General features: G+C 40.2%; 1 protein-coding gene across 2 annotated transcripts in view; it reads right to left on the reverse strand.

The window, feature by feature from the left end:
* Window positions 1–12,194, reverse strand: part of WAC (WW domain containing adaptor with coiled-coil) — a 111,894-nt gene that overhangs the window by 57,180 nt on the left and 42,520 nt on the right. For both annotated transcript variants that reach the window (XM_034760178.1, XM_034760177.1), the window contains exons 4-7: window positions 9,106–9,212; window positions 8,013–8,128; window positions 7,808–7,920; window positions 4,577–4,885 (exon numbers count right to left, since the gene is read on the reverse strand). In XM_034760178.1, the coding sequence (XP_034616069.1) occupies window positions 4,577–4,885; window positions 7,808–7,920; window positions 8,013–8,128; window positions 9,106–9,212 (645 nt within the window). The remainder of the gene's footprint in view (window positions 1–4,576; window positions 4,886–7,807; window positions 7,921–8,012; window positions 8,129–9,105; window positions 9,213–12,194) is intronic.

Genomic DNA, 12,194 nt, shown 5'->3' on the forward strand with positions numbered 1-12,194 from the left:
CAGAGTGGAGGATCTTGCTCTTCCATGTCCCCCTTGTTCCTTGATATATTAAACAGTGGTGATGTTGTCTGACATGATCAGGACATGGTGAGAGCAAGTGAGTTGGAAAAAGGATTTGCAAACCTTTTCATACTGTTCAAAGTTCCATAAGCCTGAGGTGCATCCTGGATACTCAAAGGTGTCCATATGGGCTCCCCAGCCAACTAAAGACGCATTGGTAATGATAATTTTCTTTGGGGAGAAGGAAAGAAAGGGTACTTCCACACATACATGTGGGTCAGTCTACCATAGGATGGACGACAGTACCCTGGCCAGAACGGTCAGCCTGAGATCCATAGAGTGATGGTTCAGTGAATACATGGACTGGAGCCAAATCTGAAGGCAGCGAAGGTCACGTAGGTACACGAAGCCATGTGGACAAGAGACAGGCAAGTCCTGCCTGGTACTTAAGGAACAGAGTCCTGTGGCACCATTAAGACTAACAGATGTATTGGAGCATAAGCTTTCGTGGGTGAATGCCCACTTCGTCATGCATCCGACGAAGTAGGCATTCACCCACGAAAGCTTATGCTCCAATGCATCTGTTAGTCTTAATGGTGCCACAGGAGACTCTGTTGCTTTTTACAGATCCAGACTAACACGGCTACCCCGCTGATACTTGGTACTTAAGGGTTGTTCCTGATGAGAGAGAGGACATTCATCTCCTGAAATTTGTCTGTGAGAAGGTATGCTCGTGCTATGGTAGAGTTTATGGCAGTCCCAATGAAGTCCAATGACTGCATGGGGTTGAGGATTGATTTCTCAATGTTGATGCTGACTCCCAGTGAAGCAAGAAGGTTGAGGTTGGTGCATGGGCTTCTTAGTGCAATTTGGCAGCCAGGAGGTACAGAAAAACAGAGGTACAGAAAAACAGAGACCATAACACCTGACATAAGCTGCTACTACAGAAAATATTTTGGTGAAGACTCTGGTAATGGTAGCTATTCCAAAGTGAAGTACTTGGTATTGGAAATAGTTGGCGCCCACCGTTAATCTGAGAAAACGTCTGGGCAGGGTGAATGTCGATGTGGAAGCAAGCCATGAACATGTCTTTTTCTAGAGATGGAATTATCGCTGCCAAAGTAACCACGCAACACTTGAGTTTATGAATGAAATGACAGAGGTGGCTGAGGTCAAGGATTGGTCTCCAACTGCCCTCCTTTTGGGGAATCAGGAAGTAAATTGAGTAGAATCCTATTCCTTGATATTCTAGTGGGACGCGTTCTATTGCTCCTCATTGTAAGAAGGAGTCGACTTCTTGGATGAGAATATTGTCACGAGAGTAGTCCCAAAAGGGGTGGGGAGGAGGGTTTTGGAGAAGTTAGCGTTACAAACTTGATCATATAGCTATGGTAGATGACATTCAGCACCCATTTGTCCATTATTGCACTCCAAGCATGGAAAAAGCAACCCCCAAAGGGAATGGAAGGGTCGCAAGGTGTTAGGCTCCGTGGTTGGTGGCTCTCAAGCTTGCATCAAAAATACCACTTGGTCTGAGGCTGGGTTTGAGACAAGTGTGAAAAAAATTGACCTGGTCCACCCTATTAATACAGGCCTTAAAGTCAACACTGACTCGCCCTACAGGCCACAAGCCTAAACCAAACTCAGTGCTCCCGATCAGTGACAAGCAAAGGCTATGACCAGAGGAGGGAGGGGGGCCAACGAGGAGGATAGAAAGCCCCAGCAACAGCAATAATAGGGTGTGTGTTCATGACTGTTAAAAATATAATAACCGCTTGTGTGAAGCAATAAGCATAAGGCAATCAGATAAAATGACTAATCGTGCCTCCCCTTACCCCTTTTGTGTAACCATGCCTCCCCTCACTCAAATTACATAAACACCCCATTATGTAACTGTACCCTGCCTGGAACATTTGTGTAACGGCACCCCATATAAGGAAAAGTAACAGCATTGTCAGAAACCACCAAGAAGCCCTTCACTCAATTTGCAGCCTATTCTGGGAAGGCTGCAAAAGTGTGTCGGGAAGATCGGAAAGACCTTAACTCTCCTATTCCTAATATGGTTATCGCTGCATAAATGATGTGTAATTTGTTTGTGGTTTTCGGCTTTAAAAAGACTCAGCGTACTCTGTTTCAGGGGAGCAGTATCTGACTGCTACCCCCAACGCGTTGGTATGTATACAATAAACGGGCCTCAGGCTTGAGTCTCTGATCAAAGTGGATGCGTGGGTGACTTTTTCCACAACACAAGGAAGCCTTTGAGGTGGGACCAGGAAACGAGATCTTCAAGTCTTTTGTCATTTATGTGGCAGTTCATAAGGTCTCTGATAAAACTGAGAAGGCCTGTACGTTTGGGCGGACGACGGGCAGTAGAACTTCTGTTTCAGGGCAGGAGTGTATATTTCCAACAAGCGGAAGGTACTCCTGGAGTCTTTCATTGTATGTAAAGACTCATCTGTCTTTTGATTGAAAAGATGGGATTCATCAAAGGTCCTCAATGGTGTTCTGGACCTGCACTGGAAAACCAGAAGCGTGAAGCCAGGACTCCCTACACAACATCATAGCTGTAGCCATGGCCTTGGAGCAGGTATCAACTGCATCTACTGTGGACTGGAGAGCAGTTCTGGCTAGAAGTTTCCCTTCCTTGATGAAGGCCTAGAAATGGGCACAATCTCGTTGTGGCAGGGTATTAGCAAATTCCTCCAACTTAGTATAATTCAGGAAGTCATACTTAGCCAGGAGAGCTTGATAATTGGCCATCCTGAACTATATACTGGAGGAAGGTAAGACTTTCCTCCCCAAAAGATCAAGATGCTTCCCTTCCTTTTCTGCAGTAGTAGCTTGAAGGTGTTGCTGTTTAGACAGGTTGCTGCAGAGTTCTGCAGAGAACCAATGAGTTTGGATCAGGGTGAGAGAACATGAATTCTGATCCTTTGGTCAGGACGTACTATCATTTCTCTGATCTTTTAGGAGTAGTGGTACACATGACAGGGGTATGCCATACATTTCTGGCTGGCTCCAACATGGCATCATTCATTAGGAGAGCTATTCTCACCAATGCCAACGTGTGAAGGATATCCAGAAGTTTATACTGCAAGTCTTGAATCTCCTCCAATGGGATAGTTGTTCCCCAGCAACTCTCCTTAGAAGCGCCTGGAATCGTCTGAAGTCATCTGGTGGAGAGGTAGATGACAATTACATCCTCATCCAGTGAGGATGGTGGGAATCTAGCCAGCCCTGGCAGAACCACCGGGACTCCGTATAAGATTCTTCCTCTGCTACTGGTTCTGCAAACCTGCTCGATGGATCCCTTGGAGGGAAGCAAGTGGCGACTCTCATGGATTGGGCGAGTTATAAAGGAGGATGCTGTGCCCAAGGCCCCCAAGATGGCCAGTAAGCTAACTCCACAGGAGGTTGTGGGGTTCCCCATGGCATGGGGTAACAGTGGCTCTGGGGAAGATGGAGTAGTTGTTCCCATGGATGTGCAGGTCTCCGTGATGGTGCATAGGAACAATACAAGTAGTCCCAATGAGTATGCACAGCTCAGACGCAAGGAGTCAAGCATGCGCACACACAAGCAATACACTAGCTATGGTGGCTTTATGCAGCAGTAACTTTGATCCCCAAACAGTTTGTAGTATAGACACAGCCTATGCTGAACTGAAGTACCTCAGGGTCACTAGTACCAAGCACCCCTATTCTAACATTCTCACTCAGTTCCTCCTCTCTATGAAAGTGAATTTCATTATTCATAACATTCAAAATTCCAGTCTGAACAGTGTCAAGCATAAAGGGGTCCTTATCTTTGCCTAGTGCCTCTAGATGTTTCAGGAACAAACAAACAGTTAACCTTTAGGCATTTTAAGACTTACTAGATTATAAAGACAGTTAACAAAATTAAAGAATACCACCCATTTCTTCACGATCAAACTTCTTATATATAGAAGAGTGTAACTGATCAGTTGATTTCCACAGAGGTACCGGTCATATTCCCCTGTAGCACTATAGGGAAACTTAAGTAGTTTGTCACTGAAATCCCAACAAGATACTTTTGACAGAAAACGCATGGGTTCAAGATGGCTTTGAAACATTAATCCTACAGCTATGCTGACAACTGGAGTAACTGCAAAGTTCCAAAATAACATAAAAAGGATTTTAGGCACCCTTTTAGTGGAGATCAATTGAAATACTGTTTGCAGTATATGCATGTAAATGGCAAACCTATAAGTGTCAATGTTTTTCTGAAAGATCACTCTAGTTCAGGTGAGAATTAATTCAGGAAAGTCATATGCCTGTGTTATAAAGGAAGTCAGACTAGATGATCACAACGGTCTCTTCTGCTCTATCATCTAATTCAAAGTTCAGAATTCAAAGTTCTGTCAGATCAGCAGATTATGACAAACATGGTTTAATGTGAAACTGACAATCTGAATCACAAAAATCATGACTGAATTAACTGTTTCAAGCATAGGAAACAGGAAAAACATGTTTAAATTCTAGAAGTCAGACTTTCTAACCAACAACTCAAATTCAATTTGCAACACTGAGCAGTATTAAAAGTAGTTTTCTGACATACCTTTTCTATCTGTTTTTTGAGAAGGGATGGACGATGTGGGTGTAGGCAGTTTTGATAAAGTAGATGCTCCATTAGCATCAAAAGATTTCTTTGGCTGGTGATCAGATTGTAGAGAAAATGGAGTAGGAGGAACAGTGCTTGGGGTAGATGTTGGATGAACCACTGGTTTGATGGGATGTTGTACTGGAGTAGAACTACTGTGAGTCTCTGCTCTTGGCAGTCTGTAGTCTCTATCATTGTGTCTGCTTGTCTGAGACAAAATATTCTGAGGGAGTATACTACTGGCATCACTGGAATGCTTGTCTTCCACTGTTGCAGGGTTCACAAAGAATGTTGCAATAAGAAAAAAAAAAGATTAAGTTAGAAACTTCACTAACACTGCAAGGATTATGACTAATTCAGCAGCATGCTAATGTTTAAATTTGATTAGGCTTTCATTATTTTTTTTAAAAATCTCAACTGCCAGCACAATAGCTACTACAGCTCAGTATTGGCAAACAAGACAATCTGATTTTACTCACTGACAACATGCACCTTCTCAAACACTATTAGACCTTTGCCCAATTTAGAATGCCAGTAAAGTAATCTTCTTAAGGACAAACTATTTTGTAGAGAGTTTTCTAGTTTCTAAGGTAATTTTTAAAGATTCCATTAACACACCGACCAAAATGAAATATTTACATATGCTATATTTAATCGGAGAGACTAAATTATGGCAGACATCTCAGCGCAAAATTTTCATGTTTTATGAATTTCTCTTCTATATGCCATGTTAGTCTCCTGTTGGGTTTTTTTTGTTTGTTTTTTAAATACAACCGAATTTTGAATTCTTGTTTTTAAAAGATAAAAAAAATGGACTGGAATTCAGCTTCAAGCCACTTTTGATTAGCAGAATATAAAACTTAAAACAGTATAACATATATGAACTTCTTAATTTGCATGCTGTCACATAACAGTGACTTTAATATGTTATATTGGAGCACAATGTTTCATCCTTCCTGATTGCTAGTTTCTCATCTGTCATGCAACCTTACCACTGGCAATGATGCAAATTGACATGAAATGTACAAAAGCAAATATTTATTGCAATTAGGGCTGTCAAATGATTTTAAAAAATTACCACAATTAATCTCAGTCTTAATCACACTGTTAATAATAGAATAGCATTTATTTAAATATTTTTGGATGTTTTTCTACATTTTCAAATATATTGATTTCAATTACAACACAGAATACAAAGTGTACAGTGCTCACTTTATATTATTTTTATTACAAATATTTGCACCATAAAAAAGCTAAAAAATGGTATTTTTCAATTCACCTCATACAAGTACTGTAGTGCCATCTCAATGTGAAAGTGCAATTTACAAATGCAGAATTCTTATTTTTTACATACTGCATTCAAAAATAAAACAATGTAAAACTTTAGAGCCTACAAGTGCACTCAGTCCTACTTCTTGTTCAGCTAATCGCTAAGACAAACACGTTTGTTTACATTTACGGGAGATAATGCTGTCCACTTCTTATTTACATCACCACCTGAAATTGAGAACAGGTATTCACATGGCACTGTTGTAGCCGGCACTGCAAGGTATTTACATGCCAGATATGCTAAATATTTGTATGCCCCTGCATGCTTCGACCACCATTCCAGACGACATGCTTCCATACTGATGACGGGTTCTGCTCCATAACAACCCAAAGCAAATTCATCATCATGAGTCAGATGCCATCAACAGAAGTTTGATTTTCCTTTATGGTGGTTTGGGTTCTGTATTTTCAAAATTAAAGTATTGCTCTTTTAAGACTTTTGGCAGCTTATTCCACATTCCGTCCCTCTCAGATTTTGGAAGACACTTCAGATTCTTAAACCTTGGGTTGAGTGCTATAACTCTCTTTAGAAAACTCATATTGGTACCTTCTTTGAGTTTTGTCAGATCCGCAATGAAAATGTTCTTAAATTGAACAACGTATGCCAGGTCGTCACCTGAGACTGCCATATCATGAAATATATGGCAGAATGCAGGTAAAACCATGGAGCAGGAGACATACAATTCAAAGAGTTCAGTCACACATTTACTGCCCTTTTTTTTTTTTTTTTTTTTTTTAATTAAACAAGCGTCATCAGCATGTCTTCTGGAATGGTGAGTCAAGCACGGAAGGGGCATGCAAATGTTTAGCATATCTGGCACATAAATACCTTGCAACGCCAGCTACAAAAGTGCCATAGGAACACCTGTTTTTACTTTCAGGTGACACTGTAAATAAGAAGCGGGCAGCACTATCTCCCATAAAGGTAAACAAACTTGTTTGTCTTACTGATTGGCTGAACAAGAAGTAGGACTGAGTGAACTTGTAGGCTCTAAAGTTTTACACTGCAATACAGTACTTGTATGAGGTAAACTGAAAAATACTATTTCTTTTCTTTTTTACAATGCAAATATTTATAATCAAAAATAATATAAAGTGAGCACTATACACTTTGTATTCTGTGTTGTAACCGAAATCAATATGTTTGAAAATGTAGAAAAATATCCAAATATATGTAATAAGTTTAAATTGGTATTCTATTAACAGTGTGACGAATCACGATTAATTTTTTAATCGAGTTAATTTGTTTTGAGTTAATCAAGTGAGTTAACAGTGATTGACAGCCCTAATTGCAATATGCAATTTTTGCATCTATTCTTGTAATGTGCATTTCCTTTATATAGTGCAGCACCTGTTAAAACAGATATTTTCTCCAAATATTAGTATGCTGCTCACCTGCAATTTATGAAGAAACAGTGATAATAGTCAGGCCCTTTTAAGCCTCTAGTATCTTAAGTACTGAAGAAAAAAATACTGGAAGAAGACTATCACAGCAGCTACAGAAAAAGATTATGTCTTCAACCTGAAGGACAAATGCTACACATATAGTGAGGGAGTGATAATTACAAAAAAGGAATACTAACACGGAACATTGATATAATTGAATGTTCTAGTTGGATAGGCTCAAAGCTACTCAGACAACATCATCAGTGGGCAAGAACATTTGGAGAAGTTGTCTGTAGTTGCAATAGATTTTAGGAAAAGCTGGGCCACCTTGACTCACTGCCACAAAAAGCACATGCTAGAGAAGAGGGATTTTTTTTTTAGTTTGGCAAAGGAAAGTACTGAGAGGAAGTATGCAACGCATACAAACCAAGAGCATTAAATTGTCAAAAAACAAAACAAAAAAAACAAACATACTTCCACTGGCGAACCCACTGGCAGCTGTTGCCTGCATCACCTCTCTTCTGTAGTCCCTATCTTTTGGGAAACTGTTAACTGATATTTTGCTTGCTTCTTTTTGTCTCTGTTCTCTGCAAAAAATACAAATAAAGTAAAAACTCAAATCAAGTACAATGTTTTCTAGATTATATACTTTGATTAATAAATAAAAGCATATCTATACCTTTCAAGCCACTCTTTTGGTTTTTCCCATTGTGAAACTTCTGTTCGGCAGTTATAGTAGTATTTTTTGCCAGAAGAGCTGATGTGCTCAGACCAGTCATCCGCAGAATCGTAGGACTTTGAAAATATGAACAACAATGTTGGAGAAACGACTACTTGACCGTTTTTAAATAAGTTATATAGATTCTACTATATTCAAAGTTGCAATATGTATAGACTTTTTCCTTCACATCAACTTTGAAACACTACCAATGTACGTAAGGGACAACGTAATGTCCCTCCTCTATCACCTCCCACAACAGTACCGCTTCCAGCTGCTTCAAACAATTCACAGGTTTTCCTATCATCTTACCAACTTGACTAAATTATAGCATAAATTGAGATCTAGTGCTACATTCATTGGATCATTGTAACATCACTACTCTCTACAATGAAGTCTTCAGCATGCTAATGATTTTGGATCTTACATTTCTGCAACTGAAGAACCTCCTCAGAATGTCCACATGATGTAAAAAAAAAATATTTAACCTTTTTGTTATATTTTACAAAATAATATTTGGAGGATTATCTCTGTTTTTCCCCATACATCAACCAGCGTAATCACAGCAATTTTTGGTAACCGAGTGCTTGAAGCATAGGAAGTGGTGTGCCTAGCCAGTAAGCAATAAGGCTGAAAACCCTATTACTGCTTCCCATAAGGTTCCAAAAAAATAAAGAGCCTGGGGAGTTGGGTCAGTCTACTGCTGTGGAACCAAAATACTAGAGTAAGATCCTTGCCAATGATATATTTAGGGAACGTATTTTTTTCAATTGCTATATATCTTTTCGATTAAAACTGTCAAAGGCAAGACAGGTACATCTGGAAACCCCAATGACAATTAGCTATACTGAAACCATCTAACAACATATAACCTCTGCCAAATGCAATTTGTGATGCTGTTCCCTCCATTTTTAGTATATAATTGCCACTTGAGTTTACTAATTCAATAAAATATGCAGAACTTCACCCTCCATAATTTAATCGAAAATAGCAAAAATGGCGTATATAAAACCGGGCAAGGCATATTTGGACATTGATGACCATTAATACTTACTGCATCTGAAGTTTTACTTGGATTATTGCTTGGATTAGAAGAATGTGAATTTGAGCTATGAAGAGCACTGTGGTTATGTGAATTTTCTTGTGGAGAGTAACTGGTCCCTAAAACACACAAATATAATTCACCATGAAAGTTTCTATACAAATTAAACATATCTGTATTTCAGAGCATGGAAGTATGTCAATGTTTTAATTAAAAGTGCAGTGTATCTTCTTTTTATCCTCACTCACATCCGTATACTTAATACACTTCACTATGGATCTCTATTAAGGGAAAGTTTGAAAATTCCATGAACAATTTCAATCAGTCTTTGATTTACATATAGCATATATGATGCAGCTATGTAAAAATATCTTCCACGTTCTACCAATAATTTAACTATAAAATTTAAAATAATCTATTTGTAAGATTCAATTCATGTATCTATCTGAGTAGTTCAATTCAGATTTCTCCAGAAGAGACTCGGCTATCAGGCCACTAGAATTTAGGGAGTTGAAAGCAGAAGAACTGAAGCTCCAACTAAGAGAGGCCACAAAAGCAAGAGTTATCAACGGATTAAATTTGAACAAAATAACATTTTCCCATCCATTTTGATATAACAAGGTTATTTTAGATATTTGTCAAATATAAGGAAGAGGAAAACTACAATTTAGTGGAGGGATATGTTTCAATAAAGAAAGTCATAAATATGGTGGGAAATCTGAGTCATGCTGCAATACTCACAATACAAGTACACTTTACAGTATTTAGTAAGATTAGAAAGTATTTGACTATAAAACTGGTGTTCAATTCTAGAAGACATAATGAAGTTCTACCCTAAAAGGACTAACAGCAGCATTGTGAGATTTCATGTTTAAATTTCATAAAGAATTTGCTTAGTTTACAAGTTAAAAAAAAAGTTTTCCCAATTTCTATCCCTATAATCTCAGCCTGAAATCTGAAAATAAACTAGTATTATTTCCTGACTGTACCTCCTGAATAAATAATTATGGCTGCACAAGGATAAGAGAGGGTAGAAAATGGTACAATTTTGGAGCCCTAGTTAATAATTTTCTTATAATATACAAACCACAACAGACTCCAAATCAGATTGTTTTTTCTGCAGCACCAATGTGAGCCAAAAAGAGTAGTAAAAAAATCATTACAAACAGATTATTTCTACAGTGCTTAAAAGTGTATTTGGATATTAAATGAATACATATATGTAACAGATTTGTTTATTAAAAAGGCTCATTTTACATACAAGTGATAAGTCAAAGACTTATTAGTTTTATAGACACTAAATTTGAGTTTCTTCACCGAATTGTAAAAGTTAATGAAATTATCTAATAAGCTATTTAATTCCATCCGCTTGTCAAAGCAGGAATGTTTCCTGACCTATAGTATTACAGTGACATCAAGTCTCTCCATAATTATGTTCAAAACCACCTTTCCCTCAGAAGAATGATTTTAATCACCCTCCTCATTTTGCCAAAACTATACATGTCTGAAGTTTTACATATATGGTCTTGTGCCAAGGTAGACTAGTAAGTTTGAGGCAAATCAAAGAAGGCTTTTTGGAGATAAGAAATCAAGAAGCATACTTCCTGAAAAAAATAATCTTTCTACCTTTGTCTCACTGTTTCTCTAAGAGAACATCTACACTGCAGCGGAGGGTGTGATTTGTATGTAGACACTGCCACATCCTAAACACTATTTTTAGCAAGCTAGTTAAATTAAAGATAGCAGAGTTATGTCTACACAAACTGAAAGTCACACCCACAGCAACAGTGTACACATACCCTAAGACAGAGGTGGGCAAACTACTGCCCGCGGGATCCTCCTGCCCGGACCCTGAGCTCCTGGCCTAGGAGGCTAGCCCCCGGCCCTCCCCCGCAGCCTCAGCTCACTGCACCGCTGGTGCAATGATCTGGGCGGCGGGGCTTTGAGCTCCTGGGGCAGCGCAGCTTCAGAGCTGCAGCCTGACCCAGTGCTCTGTGCTGTGCAGTGGCATGGCTGGCTCCAGCCTGGCAGCACAGCTGCCTGTCCTGGTGCTCTGGGCAGCGTGGCTGTAGTGCCGCCAGCCACCGGTGCTCCAGGCAGCACAGTAAGGGGGCAGGGAGCAGGGTGGGTTGGATAGAGGGCAGGGAAGTTTCAGGTGGCGGTCAAGGAGCAGGGATATGGATAGGGGTCCGGGCAGTCAGAGGGCAGGGAACAGGAGGGTTGAATGGGGGCACGGTCCGGGGGGGCAGTCAGAAAGGAGAGGGGGGGTTGGATGGGGCAGCGGGGGGCAGTCAGTGGCAGGGGTTCCAGGAACGGTCAGAGAGAAGGGGTGGTTGAATGGGGCAGGGGCCCTGGGGGGTGGGCAGAAAGGTGTTGGATAGGGCAGCAGGGGGCAATCGGGGTGGAGGATCAGGGGAGAGGGAGGGGTGGATGGGGACGGGGGTCCGGGGGGGCCATCGGGGGGCGAGGGGTGTCAGATGGGGGCACAGGCCACACCCAACTGTTTGAGGAGGCACAGCCTCCACTAACCTGCCCTCCGTACAATTTCGGACACCCAATGTGCCCCTCGGGCCAAAAAGTTCGCCCACCCCTGCCTTAAGAGTGTGGTCTGGAAGATTCAAATTCAGTTTCTTTCACTTGGTCTTGAGGCATTGTTTCCATGAAGTTGATGGATAGATTTCAGAAACGTATGCAAGCTTGACCATGTCTGCATGTGACCCTACGGAATTATCACTGGTTCAGAGCCTAGCCAAGCATCCAAGTTCTGTACAGACTGAGGCTGAATTTCAGATTGGCCCTGACTACCACGTCACAGGCTCGTAGGCTTAGACTTCTGGCTTCCTTAAGTCCTATTTGAACTGCCAAGCCATTCAACTCCGGAAACCCAATGTGCAACAATTTCACTACAGATTTTTCACCTTTAATTCATGATACCATTGTGTTAATTGATTCATTATCTACTGTGTTACCACAACAAATACATGAGCCTTTTCAAAACGCTGGATATCTGCATCACGAAACATTTAAAATAGGCTGTAGTTACAAAGTACGGTTGCAGTCTTCTTACAATAAAATGTATCTATTTTTAAGGCAGATCTAAT

Source organism: Trachemys scripta, chromosome 2 (genome assembly GCF_013100865.1).
Source record: "Trachemys scripta elegans isolate TJP31775 chromosome 2, CAS_Tse_1.0, whole genome shotgun sequence".
NCBI lineage: Eukaryota > Metazoa > Chordata > Testudines > Emydidae > Trachemys > Trachemys scripta.